The sequence below is a fragment of the Palaemon carinicauda genome, chromosome 13 (assembly GCF_036898095.1).
Source record: "Palaemon carinicauda isolate YSFRI2023 chromosome 13, ASM3689809v2, whole genome shotgun sequence".
In the NCBI taxonomy this organism is placed as follows: domain Eukaryota; kingdom Metazoa; phylum Arthropoda; class Malacostraca; order Decapoda; family Palaemonidae; genus Palaemon; species Palaemon carinicauda.
Genome location: NC_090737.1, coordinates 32587530 through 32612166, shown reverse-complemented (window position 1 = coordinate 32612166; position 24637 = coordinate 32587530). Strand labels below are relative to the sequence as shown.

Here is a 24637-nt window from a genome sequence, read left to right as displayed (position 1 = left end):
TAAACGATATGAGAAATAATTAAATAATTTTTGGTGAAAAACTTATCCATATGTTTCTACTTTATCCTTCCTCAACAAAATTAACCCATTCATTGATTTGAGGCGTTTGAAAGCCTCCACTAACTTCTGTTTTATATATTACATCCAAAATCAAATTAAATCTATTTAATAAACTAGGTAAAGTATGTAGCTACTGTACTTTATCCTTGGATCTTTGTAAGCCTGATTCAGCCGCACTCGTAGGCTGTTAAAGATTTATCATAAAAATCCTGGAATAAATGTTGCCAGGCATTTACCGTTTTAAAAACGGATATGTTGACGTTAAGGAGTGCTATTAGGGTCACCAACCCGTAAAAGATAATTGAAAAAGTACGATAAAAATTACGGTCTCCTGTATTTTACTGAAATACGGCTGAGAACGGTATATTTTTTGCAGAGAATTTCAGATTAAAATTACGGTTTTTTAGGTGTAGGTGAAACACACAAAACCAATCTAATTTTAACTTACAAATTATTTATGAAAAAAAAAATAATGGTTATCCCTCTAAAAAAACAGTAAAGAAAAACTTACTAAGAAAACTAGATTTAGACAAGTAATTTTAACTTACAAATCGTTTATAAAAGAGGAAATAATTATTTTCATCTTGAACATGAAAAAAGATCAATTAAGAAAAACTTACTAAACACTGATAAACTAGATTAAGACTGATGATTTTAACTTGCACTTAATTTGTGAAAGAAGTAATCATTATCACCCTAAAAAACAATAAAAAAAGAAAAGTAAGAAAAGAAAAGAAATGGACAGTGACAGTTTATATTATATGAAAGAAAAAGGGTGTTGCCAAACTGTCACTGTCTCGTCTTACTGTATACCGTGAAAAGGGTCATTGTGTATTGGTCGAAATAAAGTGATTAATTTCGATTTCCTTTGTTTCTTTTATGGTCCTTTTCGAAGAAACATCTTAAACTCTTCGATTACAATTAGAAGTTTATATATATATATATATATATATGTATATATACATATGTATATATATATATATATATATATATATATATATATATATGTATGTATGTATATATATATATATATATATATATATATATATACATATGTATATATATATACACATATATATACATACATATATATATATATATATATATATATATATATATATGTATATATACATATATATATATACAGTATATATATATTTATATATATATATATATATATATATATATATATATATATATATATATATACACGATACATTTCAGATTAAGTAATACTTTAGAGATAACTTCAATTAAACTATTTCGTCGTTATTCAGATTAGAGCTTCTGACATCCTAGCCAGACTTCAACCGTAAGACTCAGGCTAAAGAGATCAAGGTGATTCATCTCAACATACAGTGACATTTAGAACTGTATTATAGAAAGTATGATAACGGATTCAAAGGCAGATTTTCGTTGACCTACGTTAACTCATGTATTGAACCTCCGCCAACGAAATTGGAAGGAGATTATTTTTTTCGCCCCAGTTTTTCAGTTTGTCTGTTTGTTTGTGAACTCCTGGCCACAATTTTACTCATATAGTTGTGAAACTTTCAGGGATTAATTGTTATGTTGAGACGTGGAAGTGATTCAATTTTTAAAGTCCTAGGTCAAAGGTCAAGTTCGACCGAATTAACCTTAACCCCAAGTTCTTGCTTGGTTGTAACACAGACATTAAATATGCATACGGTCTAAATTGATTCTAGGAAAGGCAAGCTGGTTTCGAGAAATAAGCTGTTGTGGCGGAGGTCTGCACTCTCAGAATGCTCAGATACCTTTTGCATATTTCTTTAATTGGTCATTACTCTTTGAAAGCCTCCACTAACTTCTGTTTTATATATTACATCCAAAATCAAATTAAATCTATTTAATAAACTAGGTAAAGTATGTAGCTACTGTACTTTATCCTTGGATCTTTGTAAGCCTGATTCAGCCGCACTCGTAGGCTGTTAAAGATTTATCATAAAAATCCTGGAATAAATGTTGCCAGGCATTTACCGTTTTAAAAACGGATATGTTGACGTTAAGGAGTGCTATTAGGGTCACCAACCCGTAAAAGATAATTGAAAAAGTACGATAAAAATTACGGTCTCCTGTATTTTACTGAAATACGGCTGAGAACGGTATATTTTTTGCAGAGAATTTCAGATTAAAATTACGGTTTTTTAGGTGTAGGTGAAACACACAAAACCAATCTAATTTTAACTTACAAATTATTTATGAAAAAAAAAATAATGGTTATCCCTCTAAAAAAACAGTAAAGAAAAACTTACTAAGAAAACTAGTAATTTTAACTTACAAATCGTTTATAAAAGAGGAAATAATTATTTTCATCTTGAACATGAAAAAAGATCAATTAAGAAAAACTTACTAAACACTGATAAACTAGATTAAGACTGATGATTTTAACTTGCACTTAATTTGTGAAAGAAGTAATCATTATCACCCTAAAAAACAATAAAAAAAAACTATTAAAAAAGCTAAACTAAGATAGATGATTTTAACATAAAACCATTTGTGGAAAAATAGTTATCATTTTAAACTCGAAAAAGACAACCAAGAAAAACCTGCTAACAATTAAAAAAAATATATATTAAAAACCTAGATTAAGATAAATGATTTTAACATACAAATCATTTGTGAAAAAAATAAATAATTATCATTCTGAAAAAAAAAACAAGAAAAACCTACTAACAATTATAAATAAACGTACTAAAAAACTAGACTAAGACAAATGATTTTAATATGCAAGTCATTTTGGAAATTTAGATAATTGCTCTCGTTCTGAAATCGACAAAAAAAAAAAAAAAACTACTACTACTACTACTATTCATTAGATTTAAGTCAAACAACTTATCAGTTATAAACAGTTTACAGAAAATGCTTACCCGGAGGACCCCTGAGACCTGGAGCTCCAGGGAAGCCGTTCAGACCAGGTCCACCATTTGTGCCGTTGCAGCCAGGTGGACCCGTTTCGCCTGTCGGACCCTCTAGCCCCGGGAGACCCGGAATACCAGCCGTGCCCTGAAACCCGGGCATACCCATCTCCCCTCGGAAGCCTTTCTCCCCCATCGCCCCGTCTTCGCCATAGCCACCGAAACTTCCCACTGGACCTGCGGGGTTACAAAAAGAAGAAGAATGAGTCCAAATTAGCAATGTTAATATTCTGGAAAAGTTTAAAGGAGAATGAGTCCAAATTAGCAGTGTTATCATTCTGGAAAAGTTTAAAGAAGAAGAAGAATTACTCCAAATTAGCAATGTTATCATTTTGGAAAAGCTTATAGAAGAAGAAGAATTACTCCAAATTAGCAATGTTATCATTCTGGAAAAGTTTAAAGAAGAAGAAGAAGAATGAGTACAAATTAGCAATGTTATCATTCTGGAAAAGTTTAAAGAAGAAGAAGAATGAGTACAAATTAGCAATGTTATCATTCTGGAAAAGTTTAAAGAAGAAGAAGAATGAGTACAAATTAACAATGTTATCATTATGGAAAAGTTTGTAGAAGAAGAATAATAAATCCAAATTAGCAATGTCATCATTTTGGAAAAGTTTAAAAAAGAAGAAGAATGAATCCAAATTAGCAATGTTATTATTCTGGAAAAGTTTAAAGAAGAAGAATGAATCCAAATTAGCAATGTTATCATTCTGGAAAAGTTTAAAGAAGAAGAAGAATGAGTCCAAATTAGCAATGTTATCATTCTGGAAAAGTTTATAGAAGAAGAAGAATGAATCTAAATTAGCAATGTTATCATTCTGGAAAAGTTTATAGAAGAAGAAGAATGAATCCAAATTAGCAATGTTATCATTCTGGAAAAGTTTAAAGAAGAAGAATGAATACAAATTAGCAATGTTATCATTCTAGAAAAGTTTAAAGAAGAAGAATGAATCTAAATTAGCAATGTTATCATTCTGGAAAAGTTTAAAGAAGAAGAATGAATACAAATTAGCAATGTTATCATTCTAGAAAAGTTTAATGAAGAAGAAGAATGAATCTAAATTAGCAATGTTATCATTCTGGAAAAGTTTAATGAAGAAGAAGAATGAATCCAAATTAGCAATGTTATCATTCTGGAAAAGTTTAAGGAAGAAGAATGAATACAAATTAGCAATGTTATCATTCTGGAATAGTTTAAAGAAGAAGAATGAATCCAAATTAGCAATGTTATCATTCTGGAAAAGTTTAAAGAAGAATTAATCCAAATTAGCAATGTTATCATTCTGGAAAAGTTTATAGAAGAAGAATTAGACCAAATTAGCAGTTATCATTCTGGAAAAGTTTAAAGAAGAAGAATGAGTCCAAATTAGCAGTGTTATCCTTCTGGAAAAGTTTAAAGAAGAATGAGTCCAAATTAGCAATGTCATCATTCGGGAAAAGTTAAAAGAAGAAGAAGAATGAATCCAAATTAGCAATGTCATCATTCTGGGAAAGTTTAAAATAAGAAGAAGAATGAGTCCGAATTAGCAATGTTATAATTCTGGAAAAGTTTATAGAAGAAGAATGAATCCAAATTAGCAATGTTATCATTCTGGAAAAGTTTAATGAGGAAGAATGAATCCAAATTAGCAATGTTATCATTCTGGAAAAGTTCAAAGAAGAATGAATCCAAATTAGCAATGTTATCATTCTGGAAAAGTTTATAGAAGAAGAATTAGACCAAATTAGCAGTTATCATTCTGGAAAAGTTTAAAGAAGAATGAGTTCAAATTAGCAGTGTTATCATTCTGGAAAAGTTTAAAGAAGAATGAGTCCAAATTAGCAATGTCATCATTCTGGGAAAGCCCCGGGGCATTTGGAAATTTCCAACCCTTAACCACCAGGGGGGTTATTTGTTCCCAGCACATTTTGCAGTATATTTTTTTTTAAATTGCTCTAAAAGCCTTAATTTTTTTCATAGAGAGGTCAGGTTGGTCTCATTCTCTTGGAAAATGCCTGAATTTTTTCAAAAAATTATCAAAAAATATGAAAAATAAATTTTTATAGCATTTTTTTGCAAGGACGTACCGGTACGTCCATGGGGGTAAAGGGATGGCTTTTGTGAAACGTACTAGTACGTCCTTTGGGGGTAAAAGGGTTAAAAGAAGAAGAAAAATGAATCCAAATTAGCAATGTCATCATTCTGGGAAAGTTTAAAAAAGAAGAATGAATCCAAATTAGCAATGTTATCATTCTAGAAAAGTTTAAAGAGGAAGAATGAATCCAAATTAGCAATGTAATCATTCTGGAAAAGTTTGAAGAAGAAGAATGAATACAAATTAGCAATGTTATCATTCTGGAAAAGTTAAAAGAAGAAGAATGAATCCAAATTAGCAATGTTATCATTCTGGAAAAGTTCATAGAATAAGAATGAATCCAAATTAGCAATGTTATCATTCTGGAAAAGTTTATAGAAGAAGAAGAATGAATCCAAATTAGCAATGTTATCATTCTGGAAAAGTTTAAAGAAGAAGAATGAATCCAAATTAGCAATGTTATCATTCTGGAATAGTTTAAAGAAGAAGAATGAATCCAAATTAGCAATGTTATCATTCTGGAAAAGTTTAAAGAAGAATGAATCCAAATTAGCAATGTTATCATTCTGGAAAAGTTTATAGAAGAAGAATTAGACCAAATTAGCAGTTATCATTCTGGAAAAGTTTAAAGAAGAAGAATGAGTCCAAATTAGCAGTGTTATCATTCTGGAAAAGTTTAAAGAAGAATGAATCCAAATTAGCAATGTTATTCTGGAAAAGTTTATAGAAGAAGAATTAGACCAAATTAGCAGTTATCATTCTGGAAAAGTTTAAAGAAGAATGAGTCCAAATTAGCAGTGTTATCATTCTGGAAAAGTTTAAAGAAGAATGAGTCCAAATTAGCAATGTCATCATTCTGGAAAAGTTAAAAGAAGAAGAAGATTGAATCCAAATTAGCAATGTCATCATTCTGGGAAAGTTTAAAAAAAGAAGAAGAATGAGTCCGAATTAGCAATGTTATCATTCTGGAAAAGTTTAAAGAAGAAGAAGATTGAATCCAAATTAGCAATGTAATAATTCTGGAAAGGTTTAAAGAAGAAGAAGAATGAATCCAAATTAGCAATGTTATAATTCTGGAAAAGTTTAAAGAAGAATGAATCCAAATTAGCAATGTTATCATTCTGGAAAAGTTCATTGAATAAGAATGAATCCAAATTAGCAATGTTATCATTCTGGAAAAGTTTATAGAAGAAGAAGAATGAATCCAAATTAGCAATGTTATCATTCTGGAAAAGTTTATAGAAGAAGAAGAATGAATCAAAATTAGCAATGTTATCATTCTTAAAAACTTTAAAGTAGAAGAAAAATTAATCCAAATTAGCATTGTTATCATTCTGGAAAAGTTTAAAGAAGAAGAATGAATTCAAATTAGCTATGTTATCATTCTGGAAAAGTTCAAAGAAGAAGAAAAATTAGTCCAAATTAGCAATGTTATCATTCTGGAAAAGTTTAAAGAAGAAGAAGAATGAATCCAAATTAGCAATGTTATCATTCTGGAAAAGTTTAAAGAAGAAGAAGAATGAATCCAAATTAGCAATGTCATCATTCTGGAAAAGTTCATAGAATAAGAATGAATCCAAATTAGCAATGTTATCGTTTTGGAAAAGTTTAAAGAAGAAGAATGAATCCAAATTAGCAATGTTATCATTCTGGAAAAGTTTATAGAAGAAGAAGAAGAGTGAATCAAAATTAGCACTGTTATCATTCTGGAAAAGTTTATAGAAGAATGAATCCAAATTAGCAATGTTATCATTCTTGAAAAGTTTAAAGTAGAAGAAAAATTACTCCAAATTAGCATTGTTATCATTCTGGAAAAGTTTAAAGAAGAAGAATGAATCCAAATTAGCAATGTTATCATTCTGGAAAAGTTCAAAGAAGAAGAAGAATTAGTCCAAATTAGCAATGTTATCATTCTGGAAAAGTTTAAAGAAGAAGAAGAATGAATCCAAATTAGCAATGTTATCATTCTGGAAAAGTTTAATGAAGAAGAAGAATGAATCCAAATTAGCAATGTTATCATTCTGGAAAAGTTTATAGAAGAAGAATGAATCCAAATTAGCAATGATATCCTTCTGGGAAAGTTTAAAGAAGAATGAATCCAAATTAGCAATGTTATCATTCTGGAAAAGTTTAAAGAAGAAGAATGAATCCAAATTAGCAATGTTATAATTCTGGAAAAGTTTATAGAAGAAGAAGAATGAATCCAAATTGGCAATGCTATCATTCTGGAAAAGTTTAAAGAAGAAGAAGAATGAATCCAAATTAGCAATGTTATCATTCTGGAAAAGTTTAAAGAAGAAGAATGAATCCAAATTAGCAATGTTATCATTCTGGAAAAGTTTAAAGAAGAAGAATGAATCCAAATTAGCAATGTTATCATTCTGAAAAAGTTTATAGAAGAAGAAGAATTAATCCAAATTAGCAATGCTATCATTCTGGAAAAGTTTAAAGAAGAAGAAGAATGACTCCAAATTAGCAATGTTATCATTCTGGAAAAGTTTAAAGAAGAAGAAGAATGAATCCAAATTAGCAATGTCATCATTCTGGAAAAGTTTAAAGAAGAAGAAGAATGAATCCAAATTAGCAATGTTATCATTCTGGAAAAGTTTAAAGAAGAAGAATAATGAATCCAAATTAGGAATGTTATAATTCTGGAAAAGTTTATAGAAGAAGAATGAATCCAAATTAGCAATGTTATCATTCTGGAAAAGTTTAAAGAAGAAGAATGAATCCAAATTAGCAATGTTATAATTCTGGAAAAGTTTATAGAAGAAGAAGAATGAATCCAAATTAGCAATGTTATCATTCTGGAAAAGTTTATAGAAGAAGAAGAATGAATCCAAATTAGCAATGTTATCATTCTGGAAAAGTTTAAAGAAGAAGAAGAATGAATCCAAATTAGCAATGTTATCATTCTGCAAAAGTTTAAAGAAGAAGAATGAATCTAAATTAGCAATGTTATCATTCTGGAAAAGTTTATAGAAGAAGAATGAATCCAAATTAGCAATGTCATCATTCTGGATAAGTTTAAAGAAGAAGAATGAGTCCAAATTAGCAATGTTATCATTCTGGAGAAGTTCAAAGAAGAAGAAGAATGAGTCCAAATTAGCAATGTCATCATTCTGGAAAAGTTTATAGAAGAAGAAGAATGAATCCAAATTAGCAATGTTATCATTCTGGAAAAGTTTATAGAAGAAGAAGAATGAAGCCAAATTAGCAATGTTATCATTCTGGAAAAGTTTATAGAAGAGAAGAAGAATGAATCCAAATTAGCAATGTTATCATTCTGGAAAAGTTTATAGAAGAAGAATGAATCCAAATTAGCAATGTTATCATTCTGGAAAAGTTTAAAGAAGAAGAATGACTCCAAATTAGCAATGTTTATCATTCTGGAAAAGTTTAAAGAAAAAGAAGAATGAGTCCAAATTAGCAATGTTATCATTTTAGAAAAGTTTAAAGAAGAAGAATAATCAGGCCAAATTAGCAATGTTATTATTCTGGAAAAGTTTAATGAAGAAGAAGAATGAATACAAATTAGCAATGTTATCATTCTGGGAAAGTTTCTAGAAGAAGAAGAATGAATCCAAATTAGTAATGTTATCATTCTGGAAAAGTTTACAGAAGAAGAATAATGAGTCTGAAATAGCAATTTTTTACCATTCTGGAGAAGTTTAAGCATTCGTAAGGGGTAAAAATCCCTTGCATTCAGTCAAGTGAGAGATGGTATTATTTTCTTAGTGTGAATCGAAAAAAAGAAGTTAAAGAACAGCTTAATACGAAGAATATTCATAAAAGTTGTATGCATATACATCCACAAACCATATATATATATATATATATATATATATATATATATATATATATATATATATATATATATATATATATATATATATATATATATATATATATACACACGTACACATATAATTCAGTATCCATGGATGTGTTGGAGAAGGTCATCAGGGATACTTTGTGAAAGGAGGTTTGGTTATATCATGAGGAGAGGAGATGAACGTGTATTTAAAAGGGCTATGGACATGGAGGTGGAGGGCAGTGGAAGGATGGGAACTTGGGAAGGCCAAAGTTTAGGTGGAAAGATAACTCATTGAATGACATGAAGGAAAAGGCGCTAAGAGAACGAGATGTACAGGACAGAGGAATATGGAGAAGGCGGATTAGAAACTACTATCCCAAATAGATACGGGAAAAGCTGAAAACAAATAAAAAGAAGGTAGATATATATACACATGTATATATACGTTTCTGTACTGTTCCAAAAGTATATCAAAATGCACAAAAGGCTAGATACTAAAATATTTCATTATTTCTAACTGTCTTGCTATATACGTATAAAAATAGATAAAGAAATCCATAATTAAGTGCATGCATGAAACAGCTACAAAGTTAGTATTGTTCTCTTACCGGCAGGTCCTTCAACTCCGGGATCTCCTGGTATGCCAGCTGACCCTTGGAGACCAGGAATCCCAGGGGCTCCCAAGAAGCCCTTTTGGCCATCGCAGATACATGTGTAGCAGTTCAGACATGCCTGGAATTTCAGAAGTGGCTAGGAATTAAAACTAACTCAATTTCTAAAGAAAAGTACAGTACAGTAATACTTGATGACCTGAAGGGATAGAGAGGGTATCAAGAGCTAAAAGAGGTGGTCATAAATACAGTATTATGGAGGGCAACTAATCCATGAAGGGATGTCTTAGGGCAGAACACTATAGTAGTAGTACTGTACAGTACAATCGATGTTACATATGGAAAACAAACAGACAAATGCAACCATATCTGATCCACTGTAGGGTAAAGACCTCAGACAAGCTTTCATCAACACGCTGGTTAGAGTGGATTAGTGATGGTGGGAAACTTTTTTCTTGTAGCTGTCAGCAAATCAAACTAGTATGGGTGTCCCTGACTAGTACAGCTTTGCTAATCATGGCGATACGCAAACCATTTCTCCGCGCTAAGGTATCCCTAATCAGGAAGAGGACATATGAAAATATCAATTAAATGCCTTCGTATTTACAATTGGGTGCTGCAATCTGTAAAATTAGTAATCTACAGACTCTAATTATATTAAACCCTTTTGCGACACTACTACACAGCAATCTTTCATACTTAAATTCAAGTGGAGTACTGTAGTCAGTTTTAACAATAACTATGCACTGTTTAGAAAACTAAAAAGATAACTTTTAGAGGTTATGTTAATAGAAATATCATAATTGTTATTACTACTACTGGTTGGAAAAAAGGATGCCACAAGCCCAAGGTTTTCAACAAAGAAAGTAGTCCAGTGAGGAATGGAAATAAGAGATTAGCAAATAAACTATTATTAAGTAATGAATAGAAAATATTTTAAGATCAGTCACAACTTTGAAATAGATATTTTATATAAAGGAAACCTAAGTCCTGTGAGACGTAAGTCAATATGTTCAACATAAAAGCATTTACATAAAATAATTATGTCATTCTATTTTTGTACCGTATATATTTTGGGCATTCTTTGTTTCAGACGACTTTATCAAAAGTAATTTTATCATTTAGTCAGAGATTGATAATTGCAAACACCATGAAGTTATTATTATTATTATTATTATTATTATTATTATTATTATTATCATTAGCTAAACTACAACCCTAATTGGAAAAGCAGGATGCTATAAGCCCAAGGGCTCCAACGGGGAAAAATAGCCCAGTGAGGAGAGGAAACAAGGAATTAATTAAACTACAAGAAAAGTAATGAACAATTGAAATAAAATATTTTAAGAACAGTAACAACATAAAAATAAATCTTTCACATATAAAATAGGCAATGTAAACTTAATAAAAATGAGAAGAAGAAAAATAAGATAGAATAGTGTGCCCGAGTGTACCCTCAAGCAAGAGAACTCTACTCCAAGACAGTGGAAGGTCAGGGTACAGATGCTATGGCACTACCCAAGACTAGAGAATAATGGTTTGATTTTCGAGTTATTATTCAGCTTGAATTACTAAATATATCCCTACAAATTGATGCGCCCGTTCGGTCCCTTTCCCTCTAGTTACTTGAACTCTGTATTCTTTCCAAACCGGAGTGGACGTTCATTCTTATTGTCACCTCCTCTCAATGTTCTCTCTCCCTTGCGGAATGACTTCCCTGTCTGTATGTCTGTCTCTAACAGACACCATTTGATTGAGTTCTCCAATCTCGGAAGGCCTCGGGTCACCCGTCAGGGCAACTCTTTTTAAAGTCACTAGAGTGATTTCGGTCGGTCGGACAGATTGCCCGGACACTATTTCCGGGCGGGGGCTCTTTAGACCGGTGTGGTCAGTGTCTTTCCTGATCTTGGCCCACGAGAGTCTTTTTCAAGAGTATTGCTCCGCCCAGAGCGATCTTAGTTTTCAGTTACTAGAGAATCAGTTCGCCCAAGATCACACACAACCAGAACAGGCACTCAGAAAGGACGTACAGTCGCTCAGCCCCGAGAGCATTGCTGTAGGCAGGAAGGTGCAGTTGCTCAGCCCCAAGAGCATGACCGGTAGGAGGACCAGGAAACCAGGCCCAAATTGGAACCGAAATGAAGAGTTTCAGTGGCAGAGAAAATAGTGATAGCAACAAGTCCCAGTGAGTAGGCGAGGCTGGGAGAGGAGGGAAGGATCTTTAATAGTATAGAAAAGGAGCAGTTCTAAGTAGTGATTCCCAATCTTCGAATTGCCTAGTTCGGTGACTGTTTATTCCAGTCTACTTCTGAGCTTTTGAATTCTCTTTTTGCTTCTGTTTTTCGGATTTTTAAATACAATCCGGTGTATCAACTCATTTTACTTTTTCTTGTTTTGATTAGGCTATAAAATGGTATTATGGTTCGATTATGGAATTGGGGTATATATACAGTATGTGGAATGTGAAAGAAAAATACGAAAGAGAAGAAGGCTAGAAAGAAGGTGTATATAGGAACCGAAATGACGTTACAAAGACCTCTTAGTAATGCCTACAGTGCGCCGCGTGAAAGCACTAAAGGTACCCACTCTCTTCTGACCCTTAATATTTGACACTTTCAAAAAATCTATATTGAAAATAATTCCAATGTATAACAAACTAAGTAATGCATGAAAATTAACTCGTAAAATTAGAAATAAATAATATACACTTTGAGATTATCACCAATATTGTTAGCTAACTTGGGCTGACTTAATCAACTTTGTGACCGTTTGGAATTTTGGAATACATTATAGGCTCCATTTTACTCACTCGCTTCTCTTCATCTAAAACTTGATTAGATTACGTCTTTTGATTATCAAATCAAGCAGAAAACAATAAGAAACACGTTCAGCCATTGTTTTCCACATCATCTTGTTTTTCCATTTATTTTGTACTAATCCACCATCTAAGGCTTTTAAAGGCAGCTCATGAATGGCAGGGACAAAGGACAGTGACATTGCCCTGTCAAGCAGGACAATGGCCTAGAGACTGACCATATATACCATATGATCAGCGTCCAAGACCCCTCTCCATCCAAGCTGGGATCAGGGAGGGCCAAACAATGGCTGCTGATGATTCAGCAGATAGACCTATAGGCTCCCCTAAACCCCCCATCCTTATCTCACAAGGATGGTGAGGTTGCAGCGACCAAAGGAACTAACGAGTTTGAGCGGGACTCGAACCCCAGTCTGGCGTTCACCAGTCAGGGACGTTACCACTTTTCCCACCATAACCCCAATGTATATTCTAGTTGCAAATTTATTTTTTATGAAAAGCATACGCTTATTTTGTAGGTAGCAAAATATAAAATGTATTTCATGAATAAATTTCGGATATTAAATCTGAAACCATATTTTCTAAGGAATACCATAACAAACACAGCAGTTTCTTGTTCCTCGCAGGACAAAGGCCTCAGATATGTCATGGATCCCTTTCTTTATAACATTTATTTTTAGTAACTTCCCCCTCTGTCTCGAGGCCTCGTTATCACATTTCTATTTGAATGATTCGGTTAATGATGTCATTTATTGATTGTCTGAGTCCCTCCCCACTCCTACCCTTCTCTAATAGACTTGAAATGTCAACTACGGATGTATCATTTAATTATACGGTAAATAAAAAAATAAAAAAATTACTGCATGGTTCTTATACTATTTTTTTTCATGTGCTATCAACCTTTAGAATTCTACTTTCCTCTTTGTAAGGTTAGAAGAAACTCTTTAGTTATGGTAAGCAGCTCTTCTAGAAGGACACATCAAAATCAAACCATTGTTCTCTGGTCTTTGGTAGTTCCATAGCCTCCGTACCATGGTCTTCCACTCGATTGGAGTAGAGTTCTCTTGCTTGGGAGTACACTGTAATAATAATAATGGTAATGAGAGAGAGAGAGAGAGAGAGAGAGAGAGAGAGAGAGAGAGAGAGAGAGAGAGAGAGAGAGAGAGAGAGAGAGATCATGCAGAAAACCGGTTAATAAGGCGATTTCTTTTGCACATGCGAAAGGTAATCGTTCCAGATTATAAAGCTCTAAGACCTGATTGTTAATTCTAATAACTCAACATTTCTGCACTCTAAAACCTGGTCTAGTTCATTGATTAATGGCCAGATACCCTGTCTTTAACATCCTCTGTGTAACAGCTTTCCCCTGTATCAATATATATGTCCTGGGAGAATGACGTTCGGAGTAAATAGGTTTCGATGGACGCACCAAACGAGCTTAATTGTCATCAATAATTTTAGAATTAGGACAATGAATAATTATTTCATTTTAATGAACGCCAGTGGTTAACGAATCAGAATTTCCAATGATGTGAGTAGCATTCTTGCAACTGTAGATGCGATTTTCATGGTTGATTGATTGATTTGAAGTTTTCAGGCTTTCATGGGCTCCATTACCAGATTCGTATTTGTCAAACTTTAATTTCGATGAGATGAAATCAAAATTGATATTCAGGATAGAAATCTGAGCTATTTATGTAGACATCAATGCTATATGTATCACATAATTTTCATGGACTCCATAAACTGATTCGTATTTGATAAACTTTAATTTTGCCGAGATGGAAATCAAAAGTGATTTAGAAGAAGTAAGGATTTTGAATTACGTCTGTTAGACACCAATAGTTTTCTTTTCTGTCATTGGAGTAATTAGATCAGAGATCGATGGTATTAAAAAGTTATATATTGTTTTAAATTTTAATCACGAATAACATTAAAAGTACCCAGCCGTCATGTAGCCAATGCCCACATGCTTTGAACAGAAAAGCATAAAGAATTTCAAGAATTTCGTTGTTTTTAAAAACGCCATGAGTATTAACCCTATTAAAAATATTCGTTCTTCGCAGAACATTTTGGTATATGACATTAGGGAGTTTGTAATATTTTAAGTTATTGAATAAGCTTCTTTTCCACCAAAACACTAACTTGTATTGAATGAGCTAAAATTCTCATTTAGTCATAGCCTATATCCATTAAGGAATCTAATGAAATGTTTTGATAGCTGCTTGCATTTCGGTTATTCAGTTATTCAGTGAATAAAGGTGCTGGTTGATAATTGCGAGGCGATATGTCTATATGGTTGTTATATATCGTTAAATTTACTATCAATGAAGTTTTGAGGGTATCCGGACAAAATCCCACAGGACATAATCCCACAATGTGAAAAGTGAGAGTGGCTCATTAATATGAACTATTAAGTCACAAATAAAAAAAAAAACTTTTTTTTTCTTATTTTTTTTTTCTCTATTTTAGCATACTGTGGGATTTTGTCTACTTAAAGGCTTAAAGGTCACTCATGAATGGCAAAGCAAGGAACAGTGACATTGCCGTAGCGAGCAGGACGACCTAGAGACTGACCATATATTATATGATCAGCGCCCAAGCCTCTCTCCACTCAAGCTAGGACCAGGGAGGGCCAGGCAATGGCTGCTGATGACTCAACCGATAGACCTATGAGCTCCCCCAAACCCCCCCCCCCACCCTTAGCTCACAACGATGGTAAAGTTGCAAGACACTAAAGGCACTAACGAGTCTGAGCGAGACTCGAACCCCCGTTTGGCTAACACCACGCAGAGACATTACCAATCAGGCCACAACAACCCATTTTCACAATGTGGGATTTTGTCCCGTGGGAGTTTGTCCGTAAGGAAGGAATACGTCATTAGGGATTTTGTCCGTGAGGATTACGTCATGAGGGATTATGTCATGTGGGTTTTTGCAACGTGGGATTTTGTCCGTGAGGATTATGTCCTGTGGGATTTTGTACATTGGGATTTTTTTCTGTGGGATTTTGTCCTGAGGTAATTTTTTTTTGCAGTGGGATTATGTCCAGTGGGATTTTGCACTATGGGATTTGTCCGTGAGGATTATGTCATGTGGTATTTTGTTCATTGGAATTTTGTCGAGTGGGATTTTGTCCTGAGGGATTATGTCCTGTGTGATTTTGTACATTGGGATTTTTTCTATGGGATTTTGTCCTGAGGGATTTTTTTGCAGTGGGATTATGTCCAGTGGGATATTGCACTATGGGATTTGTCCGTGAGGATTATGTCATGTGGTATTTTGTCGAGTGGGATTTTGTCCTTAGGGATTTTGTCTTGAGGGGCTTTGTCCTGTGGGATTTTCTCCTGAGGGATTTTTTGCAGTGGGATTTTGACCATGAGGATTATGTCCAGTGGGATTTTGCACCATAGAATTTTGTCCGTGAGGATTATGTTATGTGGTATTTTGTCCTGTGGAATTTTTTTCTTTGAGGATTATATCTTGTATGATTTTTGCTAAGGGATTTTGTCCGCGAGTGCTATGACCTGTGGGATTTTGTCCGTGAAGATTATGTCATGTGGGATTTTATCCTCGAGGATTATATCTTGTATGATTTTTGCTGAGGGATTTTGTCCGCGAGTGCTATGACCTGTGGGATTTTGTCCGTGAAGATTATGTCATGTGGGATTTTATCCTCGAGGATTATATCTTGTATGATTTTTGCTGAGGGATTTTGTCCAGTGGAATTTTTTCCTTGAGGATTATATCTTGTATGATTTTTGCTGAGGGATTTTGTCCAGTGGGATTTTGTCCGTGAGTATTATGTCCTATGGATTTTTTTTTTTTTGTGAGGATTATGTCCTTCGATTTTGTCCTGAGGAAGTTTGTCCAGTTGAATTTTGTCCTCAGGGATTTTGTCCTGAAGGATTTTGTCCTGAGGGATTTTGTTCAGGGGGATTTTTTCCTGTGCGATTTTGTCTTGAAGGATTTTGTTCTAAGGGATTTTATCCAGTGGCTTTTGTACGGAGGGATTTTGTCCAGTAGGATTTTATCCTAAGGGATTTTGTTCAGTGGGATTTTTTTTCCGTGAGGATTATGTCATGGGATTTTTTCCTGAATGATTTTGTCCGTTGGGATTTTTTCTTTGAGGATTATGTCCTGAGGTATTTTGTCCGTGAGGATTAGGTTCTGTGGGATTTTTTCCTGGGTTCGTTTTAGGAGATTAAGGATAAACTTAACTGCGAACAACTTGGATTGAAGTTTGATAAAAAGACTTTTTTTATGTCAATTTTGTTTCTAAACACCGAAAATGTAGAATAAAGACCTCAGACATGTCCCTCCACTTGTGTCTGTTTATGGCCTTTGTTATCCTTAATGTCCATCTATTATCTGTCATTCTCATTCTATGTCCTGGCCATGTCCATTTCTTTTTATTACATGTTAAAATATCATTCACTATAGTTTGCTTTCGTATCTATGTTGCTCTTTTTCTGTCTTTTAGTGTTATTCCCATAATTATTCTTTCTGAGTTGAAACTAGCTTATGTTCTAAGGCTTTAGTAAGGCTCCAAGTTTCTGATGCATAAGTTAAAGCTGGTAGGACCATCTCATTAAATATTTTTATTCTTAGAGAAAGTGGCATTTTAATTTTCATAATCAGATTTTGTTTTCCAAAAGCTCTCCATCCCATGCTTATCTTTCTTTTAATTTAGGTCTCGTGTCTTGGGGAAACACTTACTGACTGCCTTAAGTATGTAAATTCATTAACAATTTATAAAGATTCACCCATAACGTATTTGTTGTCTCTGCATTTTCATTGAACATTATCGTAGTTTTACTCATAATAATTTTCAGTCCTACATATCTGCTCAATCTATTCATATTTTTTTTTTCATCATATTTTGGAATTCTTCCATTGATTCACTAATTATAACTATGTCAAATGAAAATCATAAAGTGATAAGGCATACTTCATTAATATTAATTCCTGCTTTCCCAATCTATATCCTTAAATACTTCTAGGCATGCTGTGAATAATTTAGGAGAGATGAGGTCTCCCTGTCTAACTCCTTTCTCAATCGGAATTTTCTCAATATATATATATATATATATATATATATATATATATATGTATGTATGTATGTATATATATATATATATATATATATATATATATATATATATATATATATATATATAACTCCATTAATTCCCCTTGATGCAACTAAAAATGAAACACAAATGAAAATATGAATAACGGCAACTCAACGAAGGCGTAGCCAATATAACTCGATCTTTACCCAAAGTTAACATGCTATAGCAGACGAGTTGAAATCTCTATGAAAATGCTAGAAATTTCTGAAATCTCAACTCTCATTGCCATATATGCACGTCTTGTTTCTGTGGATTAATGCTAAAATAATTTCCAAAACGGAAAATTGCGAAGGTAAACCAGAAATGAAATAAGAGATTGAAAGGTTCTGGTGTGGTACGCATGAGAGTAGGCCTACCAAGCTCTTGTTTTGGGACTCATTAAAATAGTCAATTTGGTTTCTCTAAAATATACGAGTCAACGGGATTTCTACTTTATTTGGTCTTAGAGTGTACAGCTCAATATAAATATGTCTATACAAATTTGCAATCAATAGTGTACAGCTCAATATAAATATGTCTATACAAATTTGCAATCAATAGAGTGTACAGCTCAATATAAATATGTATATACAAATTTGCAATCAATAGAGTGTACAGCTCAATTTAAATATGTCCATACAAATTTGCAATCAATGTATAATGAATGTGAAAATCATTCAAATAACGATTCAGCTGCAACTGTAGATATTATTCAGTCCGTGAGCTAAAGATAAATCTCGGTTCCTTTGCACTTTGCAGTCCCCTGTTTAGCGAGAGAAAAGGCAGCGCGACTATACTTCTCTCCACTGTACTTAACAGTGACTATCTCTCATGCGGCCAAATGTTAATCATAATCAAAATAATGATAAAAACCCATTCATGCATGCAAGTTGATTTCATACATACAAACACGTGATATATATATATATATATATATATATATATATATATATATATATATATATATATATATATATATATATATATATACTGCACTCGGCCGATTGTCAATTTTAACAAACGATTTCATATTTTATACATACTTTCTTAATTTTTGTATAGCACCAACGTAAGTAACCAAGTACTGTAAGTAAAATGTCAAAGGTACTATTTTTCGTCTTTTTTCTATATATACAGTATATATATATATATATATATATATATATATATATATTATATATACAGTATATATATATATATATATATATATATATATATATATATATATATTATATATTATATATACAGTATATGTATAATAAATATATATATATATATACTTATATATATATATATATATATATATATATATATATATATATATATATATTATATATATATATATATATATATATATATATATATATATATATATATATATATATATATATATATATGTACATACACACACATACCATCATACCTTACAACGGTTGCGTTGAAGTAAAGTTAACAACAGAAAGAGCGCCCCTACTATCTTACCTTATTCGCTAAAGACACATGCGACCAAAATAACGTTAAAAGGACGGACACAATTCGCTTGGAAGACGTCCCCTGGTCTACCATGTTGTGAGGAGAGGGCACAGCACAAAAGTCACCATAAAGATCGAGTCATAGTATCCTCTGGTTTGATATAATTCTTTTGTAAACGAAACCTTTTAGGTTCACCTAGAATAAAATCTACGAGCTGAACACTCCCAGGGTCGGAGACCAAAAGACCTGCAACTCTCTTCTTCCCTGGTTTCCCGCAACTGGGGTTGTGTGTCGCTAAGGAGCCAAACCGCCTTCCATTGGTTTGGGTACCACCTATTGTTTTAAAAAATTTCTTTTATATTCTTGGACTGCTTTTCCATAGATAGGAATGGAATAATTTTATGTATTTCAGAAAAGTTGTTCATTCTTTTGTTGGAAAGAAATGTCCCTAAAATTGCTTTGCAATGTGTAAAAAATACATTAAAAAATGACACTTGGCTTCGTGGTGCGACCGAGGGCAGGGCGTCGCTGGCGGTGTTGGTGGGCACTGTTGAACTACCCAGAGTGTCTTGAGCCTTGGTCAGGAACGTTGTTATAGTACGTCTCCACCACACGGCCTCGACTGGTGAGCGAGACTACCCCCCGAAGTGTATAGTTAACAGTGTGACATTTTATTCGGTTGCTCAGGTCATTATATGTTTGACATCAGCGACACTTCTTAGTCGTTGCTGCCGTAGCATGGTTGCGTTTTGAGCGATGAGTGCCCCTACAGGAGACATGAAGTCCCCTGCCCCCGGCTTTCTACGGGGTTTGAGGATGTAAGTATTTACACAATTTGTTTTGAGTGTAAAAGGAATAATTGGTATTGATTTACCAGTGTATAGATTTATATACAGCAGGCAGAAAGCAGTTTCATTGAATACATAGGTCTAGGGGTATATGTTTAATATCAGAACTCGAAATTATGTAAAGCAGGCAGAGAGAAGTTTCATTGAATACATAGGCCTAGGGGTATATTTCGTATCAAAACTCGAGCTTTTAAAGTTTAGAATTGTTTTGGGAATGTCCATGCAAGTGAGAAACCTACATTTTCATTCATTTTTATTCACAGGGGTGTCCTGTTTCTTCTTCTTCTAGGAATTCCTTCTTCAAATTCGGTGAGTATGCTAAATTACAAAATCTGTTTGAGGACATTTTGGTTTACAATGAATGGCCTGCAGTATAGCAAAGGATTTTACGATAACTAACATAATATGTTCTATTATTACACTTCTTCTGAACCTACAAATTCTCTGCGTGAATGAAATTTGTTGAAATGGTAAACAAAATGACTTAGTAAGTACTGGTATATCACTGCGTTTCTTGTGTTTATGCGAATGGCAGTTCTCTTTACAATATTTCTTCCTTGTTTGTCCTGTAGACACGCCCAGTTCTTGGTGACATTTAACACTGATTATGAAGTTTGCAACGAAACTAGAATTAGCATATTAATGTGTGCCCTATATACATTATCTTCTCGTATAATAAACCACAATTTTAAGAACATGTGTAAGTCTACAAATTTTTTGTGTATGCATGTTAACTGTTTGATGATTTTTTGTTGTTGAAATCGTTATCTTCATAGTGTTTGTTTCTGTCTATTGCTATTCCAAGGTAAATATCGACCACAATGGCGTTTAATGTCGAATTTTTCCTTTTGGAACGTATAGCCACTGGAAATTCATTTACGATAAAGGGCTTTGGCTGCGCAAGGATTCGAACCTAGGCCTCTTAGTCAAAACAATGCCAGTAGGGACTCGAACCAATCGAGTTATCTAGAGATAAGGCACTGCTGGCTTTGTTTCGACGAAGAGGCATGGGTTCGAATCCCTACCCAACCAGAAGCATTGATGATGTATGTGAATGAATGAATTTCCAGTGAATATACATTCCCAAAGGTACAATTCGATATTAAATATTATTGTGATTGATATTTACATTGATTAAAATCACGAGCGTTAGTGATAGATATTCATTGCAGTTCCAATACTGATTCAGTGCCATTATCTTATGAAGCGTTAAGGCCAATCTGGCAGAGAAAACAGTAGTGAATTTAAAAGACGTGTTGATTATATATCCAAATTTAAGATTTGTTGTTCGTAAAATGAATTGCTTTGGACTTGGTAGTTAAGTTAGGCCTACAACCAGGATTCTTATAGATAGCATAAAAAATCTTAGATATATTGTAAGTCCGAAAAGATGCTAACCAGACTCAACAAAAATACGATCAGAATAGATAAAGACGTTATCAGAATCCCTAAAAAAAGGATGATAAAGATAGGTCTAGAATCAGAATTCCTAAAGATACGGCCAGAATCTGTAAAGATCTGAGTACATATAACGTAAATCCGTGAAGATACTCATCAGAATCTATGAAGATACTATCAGAATTTTTAGATATGAATAAAAATTTTCACAGATATGATTAGAATCTATTAAAGATACGATAAGAATTTATACAGAAACGATCAGGATATATACAGATACGATCATAATTTATACAGATACGACGAGAATTACTTGGAAGATATAACGCTAATCCGTAAAGATACGATCGGAATCACTGTAAAGACGACCAAAATGGCTGAAGATACGTTCAGAATCCTTCTTTGTGGTTTCTAACTAATTTATATTCTTATTTCTTTTGCCTTATGGCCATTGATCTTTTTCTCTTTAAACAAAAAAGTATTTTGCTCCTGCGCTTTTCTGTTTTTTTTTTTTTTCTTTTTCGTTTGACTACGTTGTTTTAGATTATGTTTTTGAAAGGACAGTATCAAATAAACCTACGGGTATTAAACACCTAAATTATGTTTCTGTTTCTCTTTCAACGATAAAGTTATTTGCATCTACGCTTTTCTGTTTTTTTTTTTTTCGTTTTTTTCCTTTGGTTTTTCTTCGTTTAACTACGTTGTTTCAGATTCTTTTTTTTTTCTTTTTAAGGACAAAGCGAAACAAATCTACGGGTATTAAACGCCACAATTAAGTAGGTAGTTTTTACTGTCTGTGATATCTTTTACACATTAACATACTAAGTACACACAGATAGTATGATGTTTTTTTTTTCCCTCCCTCGTAGGGGGTGGCGCCACAAGGGTTCAATCTTCAAGTATCTCGGTAAGTTCTAAGAAGTGAAGATCCCAGCTCTATGCATTTTCCCATGACTACATAAATTGCTGGTAACCATTTTGAGGGCTATGTTTATGTACAAATGTGTTTAATCAGATGATCAATGCACAGTATGTAGTTTATTTACAAAACATGTAAGAGTCCATTTCTGCACTGTAGAAGCGTTGGGTGTATTGATGAGATCAGATTCATTCAAAGCAATCATTTCAACGGCGTTCCGATAGTTTTGACAAGAGTGCACTAGAAGAGAACTTGCCCCACCCCCTACCCCCTTCCCCCTTCCTCTCTCTCTCTCTCTCTCTCTCTCTCTCTCTCTCTCTCTCTCTCTCTCTCTCTCTCTCTCTCAACATGATACGATTTATTCATAAATCCTAAAACTGGTGTACCGTTTGACGGTATCCTTAATCCACATGGGACTTTCCACCACATTGCAATAGACATAACACCTTTTTTTTTTTCATGTCATTTATTGAACAGATCATGACTCTTGTTTTAGATGACGTAATAACCAACCTAGTTTCTATTTCTGCTTCCGTATTGGCATTCTGTTTGATGGGAACTTGCTCGGCTTATTGTGGCATTTTCAGAATAAGAACACGACTCTAACCTGTTGGTTTCTGAATCTAGCTACGTATTAAGAATTCACAGATACACCGTCCGTCTGAAGGTGAACTTAGTTTTATGCTAGTATTGGCTTCAATTAGACAATTGGTCCCCTACTTTTTGTAAAACATTAAGTGAACGTTGGAGACTTAAATTGGTATAATTCAAGAATTTTATTAAGAACGTTTCGTAATCTACTGCTAAGAAAAAAAGGCTATTTTTACATGTAATGACTTGGTCACGCGAGTATAATAAAACTTTATGACAATACTATTAAGTTGATTTTCAAAGCTGTTTTATTATATAAGATTAGATGCTACGCATATTTTGAAAACATATTTTGTTATAGCTCCTTATTTTAGAATCGGTCAAATTCATGTAATATTGATTTTATGAATATGGTTTCGGTTAAAGGATGAATTTTTTCTTTACTCCTCTTGGTCTATATACATCAATAATACTTTTTTTCAAATATGGGTGTCATTCTTTCCTCTCATTATTATTATTATTATTATTATTATTATTATTATTATTATTATTATTATCATCTTGGGGCACAACATACAGTACTATGTTTCACCATGTGATTATTTATGATTTTGCACTGAATAATTCAACACTTATCTTAATGTTATCAATATCATTCACTATAGACTTCAGTGACTCCTCTTTTTTTATGTCCTACTGTCAGAGCCATTGACGATTTTGCACTGAATATATCCATACATTATCCCCATTATGAGTAAGTGTCCTTGTTTCAATCTGTAACCGTATATAAATAGCACATATAGCCTACTTCTTGTGCCACCTCAATATTTCGCACTTAGGTGCTTAGAGAGTTTAAAGATCGCTCATGAGCGGCAGCGCCAAGGATAAGGTCATTGCTCTTTTCACCCACACAGAGGCCGGGAAGTCAGCTAATATTCCAAAGGTTTTGTTCTTGTGTTATCTCATCATTTCGCTAAGTGCTCAGAGGGTTAAAAGATTGCTCATGAGCAGCAGAGCCAAGGAACAGGTCATTGGTCTTGTCACCCACGCAAAGACCGGGGAGGGTCAGCTAATGGTTGATGACTTAGCAGGTAGTAAGATTATCCCACCAACCAAGCTTCTCCGATCCTACCTCAAAAGGACGGCAAGTTTGCAGATATTTGGGAAAATATATCAGGCCGTGAGCGGGGATCGCATCATTAGCGTTTCCATTGGGCTTCTACAACCACAACTTCCGGTGTCTTCTTTATGTCACTTAATTATTTATTTTCTCACTATCTCATTTCTCAGTCATTTAATTACTTCTCATTTCTACCACGTTCAATCTTGCAGAAAATGTGTGTATGCTGAACAGGCTGACATAAATCTTTTTATAGTTTATATATGAATGATCTTTTTTAATGCTGTTAATGTTCTTAGAATATTTTATTCTAATTGGTCATTACTTCTTATAAAGTTTATATATTTCCTTCCTTATTTCCTTTCCTCACTGGGTTATTTTTTCCTGTTGGAGCCCTTGGGCTTATAGCACCCTGCTTTTTCAACTAGAGGTGTAGCTTGGTTAGTAATAATGATAATAATATTGATGATTTCATTAGTCATCAATAGAGCAAGAATCATTGATAGAAACTGCATATTGATAGATGCATAGTCAGAAGGCACCTTTCTCTGACATTTTGTTAATGCAATTAAAAAATGCTTCATAAGTGAAAAATTCTGTAATCAAAGAAAATGGAACTCCGAATTATTCCCGTACTTGACCATATGCGCCGGTTTGCTGCTTCCCATCAGGAAAAAAAAAAAAAAAAAAAAAAAAAAAAAAAAAAAAAAAAAAAAAAACAAGGCTTGGTGGCGGTCGAAAACTGCCGATCGGGTGTTGATACTCGTATCCTAAAGTAGGCACGGTCATTTTAGGTAGAGGTTCTTAAGCAGTCATATTTTCTTAGCGCCATATATATATATATATATATATATATATAT

At 33.2% G+C, this 24637-nt stretch overlaps 2 protein-coding genes across 2 annotated transcripts in view; one reads left to right on the top strand and one right to left on the bottom strand.

The window, feature by feature from the left end:
- The window catches only part of LOC137652264 (collagen alpha-2(IV) chain-like), a 61242-nt gene extending 42048 nt beyond the window's left edge, over positions 1-19194 (bottom strand). The window contains exons 1-3 of the mRNA XM_068385531.1: positions 18911-19194; positions 9497-9620; positions 2949-3173 (exon numbers count right to left, since the gene is read on the bottom strand). Coding sequence (XP_068241632.1) covers positions 2949-3173; positions 9497-9620; positions 18911-18994 — 433 coding nt within the window. The 5' untranslated portion in view covers positions 18995-19194. The remainder of the gene's footprint in view (positions 1-2948; positions 3174-9496; positions 9621-18910) is intronic.
- A 257-nt stretch (positions 19195-19451) lies between these two features.
- Col4a1 (Collagen type IV alpha 1) overlaps positions 19452-24637 on the top strand; it is a 202301-nt gene continuing 197115 nt past the window's right edge. Inside the window, exons 1-2 of the mRNA XM_068385530.1 lie at positions 19452-19719; positions 20013-20058. Of these exons, the coding sequence (XP_068241631.1) occupies positions 19658-19719; positions 20013-20058 (108 nt within the window). The 5' untranslated portion in view covers positions 19452-19657. The remainder of the gene's footprint in view (positions 19720-20012; positions 20059-24637) is intronic.